General features: G+C 42.8%; 1 protein-coding gene across 2 annotated transcripts in view; it reads right to left on the bottom strand.

The window, feature by feature from the left end:
- The window catches only part of EXD3 (exonuclease 3'-5' domain containing 3), a 159,529-nt gene that overhangs the window by 93,107 nt on the left and 49,445 nt on the right, over positions 1–16,977 (bottom strand). For both annotated transcript variants that reach the window (XM_063432996.1, XM_063432995.1), the window contains exons 6-11: positions 13,415–13,468; positions 9,980–10,119; positions 9,704–9,804; positions 6,674–6,747; positions 5,861–5,899; positions 5,248–5,414 (exon numbers count right to left, since the gene is read on the bottom strand). In XM_063432996.1, the coding sequence (XP_063289066.1) occupies positions 5,248–5,414; positions 5,861–5,899; positions 6,674–6,747; positions 9,704–9,804; positions 9,980–10,119; positions 13,415–13,468 (575 nt within the window). The remainder of the gene's footprint in view (positions 1–5,247; positions 5,415–5,860; positions 5,900–6,673; positions 6,748–9,703; positions 9,805–9,979; positions 10,120–13,414; positions 13,469–16,977) is intronic.

The following is a 16,977-nucleotide window of genomic DNA, read 5'->3' on the forward strand; positions in this document are numbered from 1 at the left end:
ATTCTGCAAAGAGCTACATTGATTTTAATGCAAGAGTTGACCAATAGCTTCATATTTAAAGCATGATCCAAAACATTGTAAGAAATGCCGAGCTTCTGTTGCAAGCTATCACCTAGTCAAACAATGATTTTATTTCTCCTCTCCATTAGTAATATGTGCCCTGGATTCGCCTTGTTGGAACCAAATTGTGATAAATATTTAATGCACACTTTCTTCCGTAGTAGCTAAACTTTCTTCATGTGATGCTACATTTTCTTTTAACTAATAAAAAGACATTTAAGAAAACAAAAATGGCTCCAAAGATTTAGTTTCCAGAAGAGTTCCCGTTCCCCTTTCTCAAAGTTGTCTTCAAGTTCTAATTGCTAAATGATCGTAGAGAAAGAATGTTTGCAGCGTATTACTGACCTGCACTGCAACTAAATGTCTCCTTGGGAGAACTCCTTGCTGGGAGTTGCTGTTAAGTATTACTTTAGGCTATTTAACAGCAAGTCCCAGCACACTCAGCTGGGCTCTTTAGAGCCAGAAGACCGTTAACCTGGCAGTAGGAGTGGATGCACAACTCAGAGCAATTTAAACTTTTGCACCAAATATTTGGCCAGAAAACAATTCTCCTCTAAATCCATCTCTGCTACTATAAATCAGTTCTCCTTCCATTCTGCAACCCCAGACAGTGTCCTGTTAATGGGAGGTGAAAAGTACACAGCAAACCATTAAAGGAAAACATAATGCCAAATCCTTATGGTGTTTTTATATGAATCTCTTGTGCTAGCTAGACAGACGCCAGCTATGAATAAACCCTGTGTGTGTTTCGCAAGGTATCACAAGAGGTTATAGCAGTATGGCGTGAGCGACTATCAGGGGACAAATGGGAACAAACTCAGGTCAAAGAATAAAATAGAAGAAAAAAAAAAAAAACCAATATATATATTTTTTACACATACATTTACAGAAAAAAAATAAAAGTCAAAAAATTATTTTTTATCAGACAGACTGGCCAATGGAACATTACCTACATACTGCTTCAGTTATTAACTAGAATATCCAATACACCCTTATTTTTAGGAAGTAAATAACTTGTTTATTTTACATAGAAACATAGAATGTGACGGCAGATAAGAACCATTCGGCCCATCTAGTCTGCCCAGTTTTCTAAATACTTTCATTAGTCCCTGGCCTTATCTTATAATTAGGATAGCCTTATGCCTATCCCACGCATGCTTAAACTCCTTTACTGTGTTAACCTCTACCACTTCAGCTGGAAGGCTATTCCATGCATCCACTACCCTCTCAGTAAAGTAATACTTCCTGATATTATTTTTAAACCTTTGTCCCTCTAATTTAAGACTATGTCCTCTTGTTGTGGTAGTTTTTCTTTATTTAAATATAGTCTCCTCCTTTACTGTGTTGATTCCCTTTATGTATTTAAATGTTTCTATCATATCCCCCCTGTCTCGTCTTTCCTCCAAGCTATACATGTTAAGATCCTTTAACCTTTCCTGGTAAGTTTTATCCTGCAATCCATGAACCAGTTTAGTAGCCCTTCTCTGAACTCTCTCTAAGGTATCAATATCCTTCTGAAGATACGGTCTCCAGTACTGCGTACAATACTCCAAGTGAGGTCTCACCAGTGTTCTGTACAATGGCATGAGCACTTCCCTCTTTCTACTGCTAATACCTCTCCCTATACAACCAAGCATTCTGCTAGCATTTCCTGCTGCTCTATTACATTGTCTGCCTACCTTTAAGTCCTCAGAAATAATCACCCCTAAATCCCTTTCCTCAGATGTTGAGGTTAGGACTCTATCAAATATTCTGTACTCTGCCCTTGGATTTTTACGTCCAAGATGCATTATCTTGCACTTATCCACATTAAATGTCAGTTGCCACAACTCTGACCATTTTTATAGTTTACCTAAATCATTTTCCATTTGGCTTATCCCTCCTGGAACATCAAACCTGTTACATATCTTAGTATCATCAGCAAAAAGACATACCTTACCATCAAGACCTTCTGCAATATCACTAATAAAATATTAAAGAGAATTGGTCCAAGTTCAGATCCCTGAGGTACCCCACTGGTGACAAGCCCAAGCTTCGAATATACTCCATTGACTACAACCCTCTGTTGCCTGTCACTCAGCCACTGCTTTACCCATTCAACAATATTGGAATCCAAACTTAAAGATTGCAGTTTATTGATAAGCCTTCTATGTGCAACAGTGTCAAAAGCCTTACTGAAATCTAGGTAAGCAATGTCTACAGCACCACCCTGATCTATAATTTTAGTTACCCAATCAAAAAAATCAATAAGATTAGTTTGGCATGATCTCCCTGAAGTAACCCCATGTTGTCTCTGATCTTGAAATCCATGTGTTTTTAGATGTTCAACAATCCTATCCTTTAACATGGTTTCCATTACTTTCCCCACTACTGAAGTAAGGCTTACTGGCCTATAGTTGCCCGACTCCTCCCTATTACCTTTCTTGTGAATGGGCACAACATTCGCCAACTTCCAATCTTCTGGGACTACTCCTGTTATCAATGATTGGTTAAATAAATCTGTTAATGGTTTTGCTAGTGCACCACTAAGCTCTTTTAATAGCTTTGGGTGTATTCCATCAGGTCCCATTGACTTATTTGGTATAGAGCTCAACAAATCAAACAGACCGCTAAAATAATAATAAAATTAGAGTACATTTTCTGATAGAAAAAGGGTTTTGTGTTAATGCTATATAAAGCAAGTTTCCTTTTTTTAGACGGGGAGGGTGGGGAACAATAATATTATGATTTATTATTCTTTGCTTTTGGTGAGCCTTTTCTTTATAAATTAGATATAAGAGGGCCCCAATCAAGGCCCGGGTGTAAAATCTAGGGACCAAAAACCCAATACTGTAAAATCTTTTAAAAACGGGCTTTCAATCTGAGCCAGGTAAACCATTAAGGGAAGAAAGGCCCTTCCCCGTAGTCTGATTCCCACACTGTCATGTACTAGGCAAGCCTTGTTCTGCAGATGCCAGCTCTCTCTCTCAGGTCTGTTGTGCAAACAGCATATTGCTCTGTTTGTGTCTGCCTGGAGAAGTCAATATTTGTGCAAACTATTTAGCGATGGTGTGCGTATTTCTTGGTGCACAGAGAGGATTCTGATCCGGACAAGCCCGGAGTACGAGGCAAAGGTGATGGCGCTTGTTTGTGCTGTGGCTTTCGAGCCTGGGAAACATGGCTATCACACGCCCTGACCCCGGAGCTGTGGCACCTGAGCAGTGGGAATGTGCTCGGTACACAGGATGTAGGCATCTTTCTCAGGTCGGTATCCTGAGCCCACAAGGCACTCATTCTTAGAATGTCATACTTTTCTCCCACACAATTTATACCTTAACAGATCTCTTGATTCCCATGGAATAAAATAGCAGCATTGTGGGCAACGTCGTAACACGTTAGGGGTGTGACTATAAGCCATGCAGCCAGGATCAGGGAAGCTATACTGCATCTGGGACATAGTGTCAGCCGTTACTAATAATTATTAATTAATGTAGACGATTAACGTGGGCACCGGACAGAATAATCCATAAGCTGCAGTTATGAATAACTACATGCAGGAGACCACGCGTTTCAGTAAGAAAAACCCTTTCACAATATCTTTTGTTCTTGATTGTGATACCTTGAGCTCACAATTCACACAAACCATGTCTAGCGAATTTGTTTATATATAATTTTGCCCCAAGTAATTAAATTGAGATCCAAGGTGATAAATCGCATGTTAAACTAAAATCTTATAAGAAATGTAAAACAAAGTCAATACAGACATCATGCTACTTGAAAAGCATCTCAAACCCAAACCTATCAAATTGTTTATACAGCCTGTACTGAGATTAAAGAGACAATAAAAATGATTTATATGAAATATTAAATAATCAGGATCTGGATATTAGTGTATTTGTCTGCCTGCGAAAAATCCTGCAGATTGATCTTGGTTTTCCAGCTCTAATACTTTGTACTTTGTACAGCAGCTAGGAGGGGATATAGCTATGTAACATATCAGATGCTGCAAATTAAATACAGACTATTGTTTATTGCAATGGGGTTAAGAGGAGACTAGCATGAATTCCCTTAACAGGATGAAAAGCAATCCAAAAATAAATACAAAATTAAATATATAAAATGTTTTCTTAAGCCTCTATATGGACACAAAAAAAACATCAGACAACCAGCAAAGTTGGGTATGTGCACAGCCTGGCATGGAGGCACCACCAAGCCATTGCTATGCCCATAGCAGCTGGCATTAGGGCTCATATAAGTCAGTAACAGCCTGGGTTCTGACACCATGGATGGAGCTATGTACTATACAAATAATTGAATATTCTTACAGAAAATCTGTATCCAGGCTTAACTTATACTTATAACGTATGTATTTTTTAATTTCCAGTTTACTATCCTTTTAAGCGATCTCCCTGAAATGACCCGAGTGAAAATCCAGAATGCTATAAGGCAGCAAAGAATTGTAAATCCCCAGCAGACTATTTGAGATTCTCTGAACTCTGCTGAGGTCCTGTTTACTAAACCGCTGAGGACAGATGTGGAGGGGAAGTTTGGAGAGCATTCAGCCTAATTCAGATGTTCGAGCCACTAATCTGGTCTCTTAATTACATGGCTGCAACCACAAGGAAATCTACAGACATTCAGGGATATATTCGGAGAGACCCTCGTCACTGCCTAAACAATTGCCATAACCTGCTACTAGGGCAAAAACGCTGAGAGACATACAATGCTGTAAGAAGAAAACAAGACAACAGGAGATCACCACGCATTAGCCAGCCTGCACAACCTGCCCAGAATGGAGTCATTCTGTACGGATAGCCTTATACGCAGCGCATGCATTCTTCCATTCCTGCACTGTGTTAGCCTTTGCTGCTTCCTCAGGAAGGCTATTCCAGGCATCTACTACCCTTTCTGTGTGACTTCACCTTTACTACTTCCACTGGAAGGTTATTCCAGATGCTTACATTAATGCAGAAAGGGTAGTAAATATTTGCTGAATGAGAAGAACATGTCTGGGGGAAGCAGTAAAGTAACCTTTCTTCAGTGGCAGATTGCCAAATCATTCATCAACGTAACCTGGAGGCTGTAAGGGAAATCTACAGAGCCTTCAAAGTGTTTTCTAAACATTAAAAAACACTCGTTTCCAGTTCTACGAACAAATTACTGACCAAGAGGGAGAAATAAATCTGAAAGTCCAACTTCTTTACTTACATTTCTTGGACGCCCAGATTCTGCAGGGCTTCTGAAACATCTCCGGAAAGGTACTCTTCAGGAAGCTGATATTTACGAGCCCAGAAGGCCGCAGTTTGAGCTCCACAGTAACGAACGAGTAGGGAAATCAGCTTTTCTTGCAACCAGCGGTTATCTCCCACCGTGCTCTGCAAAACAAACACTGGTCTTCAGATAGCTCCGAGTATAGCACCCATTTAACACTTTAATAGCTGGGGCCACATTTCATTATAAGACTAGATACAAGAGCACTCCAATCTATGCTTTATTCTTTAACACATATGTATAAAGAACTAGAGGACATCCACTAAGACTTGAAGAAAGGAGATTTTACCTACAGCGGTGTAAAGAATCCTTTAATAATAAAGACATTAGATTTTCTGCCAGAAGGCAAGAATTTATTCCTTAAACCTTCAGAATTTAACTCCTTCCAGTAACCAGAAGTAGGGAAGATTTAGTTATCTGTGAGCACAGCATGATGTGGGTCTATGCAAGAGAGAGTCTCCTATAAAAGAATGCTGTGACATTCCTTGTGCCCTTCCAGACAGATTCCTCTAAGTCCCAAAATGTGCAGATGTGATCACGATTAGGTTACCTCCACGTGGTCTGTCCAGTTTTCATGAGTCATGGTTTTCTGAAGGGGAAAACAACAAAAGAACAGTCTAATTGTAATTGAAGCCTTACTTTTAAGTAAAGGTCAGTAATTGGTCAATTTAGTAAATTTTATAAAGAACTAACATTTAAACATACAGCATTTTTAACAGATGAGATAGTTGCTTGATGAGGAATGCACCAAATAGTTTTCATTTACCAATAACAATAATCTGATTTTACCGCTTTTACTAGCACGTGATGCAATGTCTAGCAGGAATTTATGGTAAAAGAGACGGCAGCAGATTCTAACGCCAATGATGCTCAGTCAACAAGTGGACTATACTGTGAGATTCACAGAAAATATCTTGTGGTGGCTTACTTTATGATTTTGACATGTCCTCCCATCAAACAAAACAAGAGAAACCAGTACAGACAATGTGACACAAGCTCGGTGTGAATAGCTATTTATGTGAGAACATCAGACAGATATTTACAGTTAGACAAGTCATTTTAAGCCCTATAATATTCTCCCAAGTTGTGGGTGTCCAAGTTACATTTCAGGTCTTCCCACCTCTCCATTTAATACTTTTAGATAAACTTTTCACATGATTGAATATATTTGGATAACATTCAATATTGTGAGAAATATGTTAATATTTATTTAGGACATATTGTGATATTTTAATATTTTGAAAAACTATTTTTTTTTTTATATTTATTTAAAAAACAATCAAATATTCTTAAAAGCCTTTGTAAAGCTTTTCCAACAAGATTAAAAATCAAGAAGAACGACTGAGACGAAGACTATACATACCTCCACAAATCTCTTATTCATGAGGAATTTCAAAGTGCCCAGGTGCCGATGGTTGATTATGTTTGCACAGAGAGCTGGGAGGAAGGATAACAGATCTGGTTAACATGATAAAGGGTACAGTACACATCAATTACTCAGGCTCTGCAGAGTCATGAAGAGCAAGAAGCCAATGGCATTCAATTCACCTTGACCTCCAACCTTCACTGACATTCAATGGGGCAACATGCATCCTCTGCTCGCTATAAGTGATACACAAATTTCTTTTTAACCAGGGGGGCGGGGCCTGACCAGCATGGAGGATAGACGTGCCACTGCAGAGCTCCTCAGAAAATTGTGCTAAAAAAGACTATTTAACCCGCAAAGCCTCGTATATAGCGACCCAAATAGTCCCATCTGACTACTGACCGGAGACTACACCGACCAGGCAGTTTTTGAAGCACTCTGATGCCGGCTGGCAGACTGACTTGCGCCATGAGGCTTGACGACCGTAGAGCGGGAGAGGCGGCCGATCCCCCGGTCCGGTGTCAAGAGAAGCTGACACAACGCAAGCAGGAACCCCGCTATCCCCCCCCCTGGACCGTCGGGGGTTATCGCGGTCCGCATCTGAGAAACAAAGCGAGACCAGAACTGGAGCAGAGGGGGAATGCACTGAAACATATACAACACGAAGCTGCACCTAACATGGCGGACGCCACGTGTTCCCCCGAACCTACAGACCCACAACATGGGACCCGGCAAACTATAACGGCAATCTTTGAAAATTTCTGGCGCAAGCTGGAGGCTAAGCTAATCCAGACAGCCCCACCACGGAAGAGCAAGAGCCATACAAGCAATAAACATGGCGATGTTGCAAGGGCCGTCGAGCCGCATCCAACACAGAGCACCAAACCAGCATTTGAGGCCTCAGGCCGAAGACATGCGGCACACAGACTGCGCAACCCAGTACTAAGCTGGACACAACAATCGACAAGAACGCCCAAATGACCACCTAAACCGGAGAGACAAGCAGGAGAAGCACATGAGACTCCCACTTACAAAAGGGGCAGAAAAAATCGTACCTCACGACCCGTACCACAAGCCCCTCACACACGCGACAGCAGAGGGGTTCCATCCAAACAACCAAGGACGGCACAACGACCCCCAGTAAATGGGGCCCAAACTCCTCCACAGAAATACCACCAGGCATCCCCCAGAGTGACACTGACCTGCACACCACTCACTGAACATCGCTGTCACGGAACTATGGGCCCGATATCGGGAACTTCGGACTGGTGGATCCCCCACACAAAGCCAGCGGCCTACTCGCATTCCCAGAAGACCCACAGAGCAGGTGTTGGATGATTGCGGACTGAGAACGGAGATCTGAGAGCTGCACCCGAGTACGGGGGAAAGTTTCCAGAGCTGTAACAAGAACTCTCAGTCTGTAACTAAATGCTGTTTTGCTGTCTCCTTTTAACTATTCTCACACCCTCTCAATGCTTTAGACCAAATTGCTAGTAACTTTACTAATGTCAATGCTACTCCTAGCTTACCTCACCTGATAACAGCACAGCTTAAGATGTCTCTCATAGTTTATTTTGTCATACAAGTGGGGTACTAGGCTGGCATTTTTTATTTTTATTTTTTTTTGTCTGTTTTTATATCATGTGCTTTGAGCAGCAGAAATTCTCTGCAAGGTTTAAACTATACCCTGCAATGTATCACTATTTGCCCAGCTCATCTCAACTGTTTATTATTTGTTTTACCCTGTGAATTAACCGTTACTTTTGTTATTAACCCATATGCGACAGATAATGCTATAAATAAGCCTGTGCCTTTAAATCCATATGCGGTCAACACGTCACTTTTAAGGATTTAAGCATGTACTAACCAACATCCCTGCAATGGGAGACTAACCACTAGACTAAGCCTGTTCCCCTTAAATGTAAGGAGTGATAGAGAGTCATAAGCTCTGCCTTACTTCACCTGTTACTAACGTAATTCAGTTAAACTTCCATTTAAAAATGTAAAACGCGCAATTGTCTCCTTACTTAAGCACGGCAAACTACTGTTAAGCTTAGTTGAATCGTATACCTACCATGTTTTATAACGAAATGCCAATGTCAAACATACCGTTTAACATTTCATAATCTTTTATTAGCATTCCTTTGAGCCTGTCCTATGAGCCTGTTTTACCCGCGCAGAACGTAAGCCCTCCTACTAAAGCTGTCAATGTTCGTTAAACACTCTAATTTCCTAACAATATGCTAGACTAAACATGTACTTCCCTGTTTACACGCATTGCCTAACTGTTTCTTATAATGATCCTCGACATTTACTTTACTAACCAAGCTTGTATTCACGTAACCGTTTTACCACAATTTAAAACAAAAAATATGGCAATCTTTCTTTGGAGTGCACTATGTGTCTTACTGTTGCAATTACCTTATGTTACCCCACAATGCCTCCTCTTTCTCTTCTGTACCCCATAACGCATGTGCCATAATAAAAGAAAGATTTACAAAAAAAAAAAAAAAAAACATTTCTTTTTAACCAATCAATGTTATCAAGGAAGAACATTCTCGTGGTAGCGTTTATATTCCTCTTTCGTCCAAAAACTCAAAATTTACTGTGATTTCTTAAGCAGAGAAGGTAAAAAGAAAAACTAAACTGGCGCAACACTTTGCCAGACTTCCATGTAGAGTCCTTTTTGAAAGACTATGGAGTGGAGCTGGATTTAAATAAACGTGGCCGAAATTTGAGTTGACCCAAAAGTGCGCGTTATATTTTAAGGTAAAAACTACACTAAACGTTTACTCTGGTAAGCAGGATGGAGATCAGAGACAATATTTTGAAAGCTGGTCCGAACTCGTGAATGTCATCAGAGAAGGGCTGCAATTAATCATGAAATTAATTCAGTAAAAAAAAAAAAAAAAAAATACAACTACGTGGCTGTGCAGTGTACTTCCTCTGATATTGGAGATTAACAGTCTCAAAGAACATGGAAAGAGTGGACAGTTAAACAGCTTACAGAAAGACCGTGAGACCAACCTGGATCAAGGTTGTACTGTTCCAAGAGGCGGAAGGCGATTTTACTAAGCGTTTTCATGCTCAGCCGATCGGGCTTGGGCAGTGGAAGATTTTTATACTGCCTACAAAACATAAAAAGAAAATTAATAGCTATGAAAACAAAGTACCCTGTAGCAGATAATGTGCATAGAGTGACCAAAATTGTATTTTATGTTTTAAATATTCCACAAGTTTTAAAACAAAATGTGAAAAAAAATAAAAATAAAGCCAATCTGAATTCTACACATATTGCTTCACCTGCTTGCAATTCTGGGGTTGAAATTGGTGTCACTCCAACGGTCCAACATCTGAAGAAACTTCCTTTGCAGCTCTGGGTGGGGAGCCACGTAGCACTCGGCAAGATGGAATTGCTCAAGGAGCAACACAGGAGCACACATCTACAGAAACAGAGAACAAAATGCCTTCTATGTATTGGACTCGGAACACCGGAGGATTCTGGGAAGAGTTACCAGGTTAAACGCTCAATCCTGCTCCCAAGAGCAAACAAGGTGAAATTAAACTGCATGGTCCTGTAAGCAGATTTACTTGAGAAGGTTATGTCCAGCAACACGTCGGAATTTCCAACTCGGATTCGAAGAGGACAAAGAACAGATTCTGATGTGCCCAGTTATTTTACTAATCCTGCATTACAGCCACTGCAAAGGTGACATGGCAAAGATTTGACCCCTTGCAAGATCCAGAGGATTAAACACTGCCAGTTCACCTTTGCACTGGCGATAGTACGAGCTTATTCAAAATAAGTTTGTGAAAAATGTCTCTATTTATGAAGGTTGCCATCATTGCTGAGGCTAGATCACATTTAAATCAATAAATTCTGCCCTGGATTCGTTTTGATGCAGTGTGCACTGGGAGGCAGATCAGGGGCTGTAGGGATATATGTCTAACTAAGGAATGATGAGAGATCCAGTATACAGCATTTTGAATGCTGGTAAACTTGAATCCTCAGGTGTACGGCTCACTTTTAATACAACATAAAGTTGCCCTTCTAAATGCAGCAACATTACTGCATCACTAAGGCAATGTCAACACTAAAAATTTACGTTTAATTTGTGACAATTTAAATATATACCTTGTGACAATTTAAATCTATACCTTGTGTACATAAACACACATCGCTGTTGAGAAATGAGTTACTACACAACTCAGATATACAATGATTGGTCTGTGAATGATCGGTTTCCGTCCACTAGAACATCATCCTCAGTTTCTTACTGGACCCCGTGATACGGGAGGCCTTGCAAGTCACTGTGGGCTTGTGTTTCAGATTAGATGAAACCATGGCTCACGTGTGTGAGAGTCGCACTGGTCACAATAGCTCTGTTAATCCAGTTACTTCTAGAGATCTGGGAACAATTTGCTGTTCTGCAGAATTGAACCCCTGTAACTTCTAGAAAAAAAAGCATTTTTTCAAGTTGAATCATTGCCTGGGGCAGTATATGGTTCCTCTATTTGGGTCTTATTCAATGTGCATCATTTCCAGTTTGAGGATTCATTACCTTTTTATGGCTTTAACAGACTCACTGTTTGCTGAAAATTTCCTTTTTCATCCAAAACTCCTGTGGATTTTCCATAAATTTTTCAAACATAGTTTGTTATATTTGTTGGCAGCATTGAGTCCCTAATGTCCACACATTTCCACCCCTCCAACAGGGATCAGCCACTTTCCAGTTACCCCCAAGCATGCCACGGTTCCACTTTCCAGTTACCCCCAAGCATGCCACGGTTCCACTTTCCAGTTACCCCCAAGCATGCCACGGTTCCACTTTCCAGTTACTCCACTGTGCTTATAACACCATCTGGTCATTGCACCACCCATCATGAGAAAGATCTTCCACCTCCAGTTTCTCTATAGAATAACATTAACTAGGAAGTCCTGCCTACATTAGTTAGTTCAATATAGAAAAGGTAGAAATGTTTATATAAAAAGCTTTGATGGGGGGCGGGGCATGACTGTCATGGAGGGCAGACGTGTTTCATAGGAGCTCCTCCACAATCCTGGCATAGAAGGCGAAACACGGCCTCACTCAGACTAATTCCGGGACCATCTTGAGCCCACACCGAAGCCTGACACTGCAGGGCACGGTAGTAGGGGTCGGTGACCCGGTAAAACCCGAGCAGCCACACTTGCGACAGAATGCGGCCTTGTGTGCACCGGGCGGGGGAGGCGGCTGCTCTCCCGCTCCGGGGCTACCCAGCAACTGCAATGGTGGGGCAGGCATCCCATTACCCCCCCTGGGACCGTTGGGTCCAACCCAAGAGAGCTAAACCCAGTAGGGGAGAAGTGGAGGTGCAGGCAGGAAGGCAAGTGACTAACATAACTGCCGACTCATTCCTAATGGCGGACACCTCGTGCCTCCCTCGTACCCACGCTCACAACGCAGAGACCACGCTCCAAACAAAGCTAGAGGCAAACATCACCCCGGCATAAGAAGCAGCACAACCAAAGTCAGTCAAGCGTGAGACATACCTCTGCACCTCGTAGAGAGTCTCCTGTTCTCATGGCATTCAACATCTGGGGGACCGTCCGGCCCCACAAGACGAGACCGGAGCCCTGACATACTTCACTGAGCTGCCCAACACCGGGATACCCGTGACGGGAGTCGGCTGATAACAGACCAGGAGCCAGGGATGCTGGGACTTCCTCTTAAATGTATGTGCCCCTCTCAAACACACAACACATAAGGATGGCCCATGTCTTAATTTTGCTTTATAGTTCTACCATAGTAGCCTCCCTGCTTCAAGGACTTGGTCTGAGAGGGAGCCTCCTGGGACATTTCAGAGACCAACCTTGAGCATATTCTATAAGCTTATGACTGCATCACATTTTAATGCTAGTTAATGTAGCTCATTGAAGTATATACAGCAGGTTGTTAATCCCATACATAATCCAATGAGCCTGATTATAACGCCTACAAAATGTACACTAGCTTGGTAAATTAAGCATACACTCAGTTACCTAATGACACAGCAGAGCATAAACATGTCTAGAGAGACTAACGATGTGACTCTATAATGTAGGCAAATCTTAGTACTGTTAACCACTATCTAGCCTATAGACCTCCTAGCCTATACACTCACAGCATGACTACCATATTTTAATTAGCTACTGCTAAACTGCAAAACAGGTTCAAGCATTATAACTATGCTAGCATAGCAAAATTAGCACCGACGAGCAACTACTATGTTATTTTATTTCATTGTATTCTAGTTAAGCTTACTCTATCACTTTAGATGTTTAATCGATATACCTAGAAAATATAAAATTGTGCGACTTATCATGTCTCTGTCTAACTGATATGAAACTTGAAGTACGCTGTTGTGGCGTCCGTTGATAACATGTAACCACCTGCACAACAAAAATAAAGATGGCTAGATCTCGGCTTGTGGGCAAAGTACTTGGCCTATATCTTTAGATTGTAAGCTCATGGGCTATCAAGCTAATACTTCTCATGCACAGACATAACTCAACCTTTAGTTATAATTATTTCTAAGATTTTCAGTCTGAGTCTGCAGGGATCTAATAGATCGTGCATGTGGAATGTGTTGAAGGTACAGCAGTACAGGGGACGTTCAGTGCGAGATTAGAATAATGTGCCCTGAATCCTTCAGTAAACCAGCTGTAAAGCCCAGACTGGATCTATACAGAGCATTGCTGCACGAATCAATACTCACATCTTCCAGATCCAGGTCAAGCTGAAGGTTCAGCTTCGTACTCAGAATCACTGCCTGGAAGAAAAAGAAAACAAAGTCCATCAACTAGTCTGTTACAGCGGAGCAGAGGGGCCTGCATTGCATTATGCCCAGCCATACAGATGCCAGTAACAGGCATGTATAAAGGAGTTTGGGCACACGTTGCTGGAATGGAACCAATTACCATCTTTCTCCCAACACAAACAAAAACCATCAGAAATGTTGTGTAGATGCACCATAAATGCAAAATAAAGAATAAAATCAGGTGTTGGTATTAATGCAACATGTGTACGACATTCTGGCCAAGCAGATACTACCCATCACTTCATTAATGCCATTTAAGACTCGATGTTATTCAGTAAGCTAGTCACTGAATAATTCAGTAGGAATTGATGCAGATCTAACGAAAACACTTTACAGCTTTATTTTTTATTATATTTTCACCTAAAATGCAGAATTCCCTCGTTAATGCTCAGCAATTCTTAGTTTAGTGAATATGCTAAAATATAAAAATAAATAAAAGCTTGATTTATAGGTAACTGGCAAACCATTCTACGGTTTTGACACATTCTCCCATATCATCTCATGTAGTTAACTTAAAAATGTCAGTACGGTAGAAAGCGGTTATAAACATCTGTCTGCATTTTGTAAAAGGTGCCTGCAACGTGGTTTGTACTTCTTGTACAAGTAACCTGAATGCAAGCCAGCATGCGTGCAGCATCTAAAACAAGACATACACGTAAATACAGAACAAATGTTTATAGGTAGAACAAAGACATAAGAAGACATTGTCAAAGTTCGATTTTGCTTTTGCACATTTGACATGAGAAGAGACAGAACTGTCAATATTGGAAACTACTCCTTCCACAGTTGAGGCCGCTAGTAAAACACTGCCTCTGTCATGGTGCAAAGGTAGGTGGTAGTGCCCAGGGCCGGATTAACATAGGGGCTGATGGAGCTGCAGCTCCAGGCCCAGGCCCATGGAATAGGCCCATTTAAAAAAAAAAAAAAAAAAAAAAAAAAAAATTTTTTTTTTTTTTTTACACACTACTCTTAGGTTTGCCACCTGACTGGTATTTTACTGGCACAGCCGGTATTTGAGGCTGCCTTGCCATGCCGGTATTGCAGTAATACCGTCAAAACAAATGCAGGTATTTTTCTCAGAATAAATGGAGATTACTCTGCAATATCAGCACCGGCCAGTAGGGGTCACTGTGTTTGGAGAGAGGCAGGGATAGGAAGTTGCAGCATATCCCTGCCTCTCTCTACTACTCACTGATCCGTGGGGGAGCAGCAACACAGCACAGAGTCCAGACAGCAGCTCTACAGCTCAGGTAAGTGAGGGATGGTGGGAAAGGCAGCAGGGACACATAGGGACACTAAGACACTAGGGGACACTGAGACACTAGGGGACATATGGGGACACTGAGACACTAGGGGACACAGACACTAGGGGGCACATGGGGACACAGACACTAGGGGGCACATGGGGACACAGACACTAGGGGACACTAGGACACATGGCGACACAGACACTGGGAGACCTGGGAACACTGAAACACTTGGGGACACTGAAAAACATGGGGACACTGAGACACTAGGGGACACTGAGACACTAGGGGACACTGAGACACTAGGGGACACTGAGACACTAGGGGACACAGACATTAGGGGACACATGGGGACACAGACACTAGGGGACACTGAGACAATAGGACACATGTGGACACAGACACTGGGAGACCTGGGAACACTGAGACACTTGGGGACACTGGAAAACATGGGGCCACTGGGACACATGGGGATGCTGAGACACATGGGGACGCTGTGAGACATAGGGACATTGGGAGACACTGAGACATTGGGACACGGAGACACTATGTCTCCCAGTGTCCCCATGCCCCCAGCCAGTGTCTCTAGTGTCTCAGTGTCCCCATGTCTCTCAGTGTGCCTAGTGTCCTCGTGTGTCCCAGTGTCCCTATATGTCCCAGTGTCCCCATGTCTATGTCCACAACTGTCCCCATGTCTCCCAGTGTCCCCAAGTGTCTGTCTCCCAGCCAGTGTCCCCTAGTCTCCCAGTGTCCCCTAGTCTCCCAGTGTCTGTGTTCCCATGTCTCTGTGTCCCTAGTGTCTTAGTGTCCCCAAATGTTTCAGTGTACCCATGTTTCCCAGTGTCTGTGTTCCTAGTTTCTCAGTGTGCCTAGTGTCCCCATGTCTCCCAGTGTCCCTATATGTCCCAGTGTCCCCATGTCTATGTCCACAACTGTCCCCATATCTCCCAGTGTCCCCAAGTGTCTGTCTCCAAGCCAGTGTCCCCTAGTCTCCTAGTGTCCCCTAGTCTCCCAGTGTCTGTGTTTCCATGTTTCTGTGTCCCTAGTGTCTTTGTGTCCGCAAATGTTTAGGTGTCCCCATGTCTCCCAGTGTCTGTGTCCCCATTTCTCCCAGGTTACCTAAATGTATCTGTGCCCCCATGTCTCTGTGCCCCCATGTCTCTGTGCCCCCATGTCTCTGTGCCCCCATGTCTCTGTGCCCCCATGTCTCTGTGCCCCCATGTCTCTGTGCCCCCATGTCTCTGTGCCCCCATGTCTCTGTGCCCCCATGTCTCTGTGTCCCCATGTCTCTGTGTCCCCATGTCTCTGTGTCCCCATGTCTCTGTGTCCCCATGTCTCTGTGTCCCCATGTCTCTGTGTCCCCATGTCTCTGTGTCCCCATGTCTCTGTGTCCCCATGTCTCTGTGTCCCCATGTCTCTGTGTCCCCATGTCTCTGTGTCCCCATGTCTCTGTGTCCCCATGTCTCTGTGTCCCCATGTCTCTGTGTCCCCATGTCTCTGTGTCCCCATGTCTCTGTGTCCCCATGTCTCTGTGTCCCCATGTCTCTGTGTCCCCATGTCTCTGTGTCCCCATGTCTCTGTGTCCCCATGTCTCTGTGTCCCCATGTCTCTGTGTCCCCATGTCTCTGTGTCCCCATGTCTCTGTGTCCCCATGTCTCTGTGTCCCCATGTCTCTGTGTCCCCATGTCTCTGTGTCCCCATGTCTCTGTGTCCCCATGTCTCTGTGTCCCTGGATCTCTGTGTCCCTGGATCTCTGTGTCCCTGGATCTCTGTGTCCCCGGGTCTCTCAGTATCCCCATGTCTCACTGTGTCCCCAGTATCCTAGTGACATGGGGACACACTGAGACATTGGGACACTGGGAGAAATGGGGACACTGAGACACTGGGAGACTAGGGGACTGGGAGACATGGGGACACTGACACTGTGATACATAGGGACACTTAGACACTGGGTGACTTGCGAGACTGAAAAGATACACTGGGAGACAGGGAGACACTGGGAGCAATCCATCTATAGAGCAGAATCAAACTACCGTATATACTCGAGTATAAGCCGACCCGAATATAAGCCGAGGCCCCTAATTTTACCCCAAAAAACTGGGAAAACTTATTGACTCGAGTATAAGACTAGGGTGGAAAATGCAGCAGCTACTGGTAAATTTCTAAATAAAATTAGATCCTAAAAAGTTATATTAACTGAATATTTATTTACAG

Source organism: Pelobates fuscus, chromosome 9 (assembly GCF_036172605.1).
Source record: "Pelobates fuscus isolate aPelFus1 chromosome 9, aPelFus1.pri, whole genome shotgun sequence".
Taxonomy (NCBI): domain Eukaryota; kingdom Metazoa; phylum Chordata; class Amphibia; order Anura; family Pelobatidae; genus Pelobates; species Pelobates fuscus.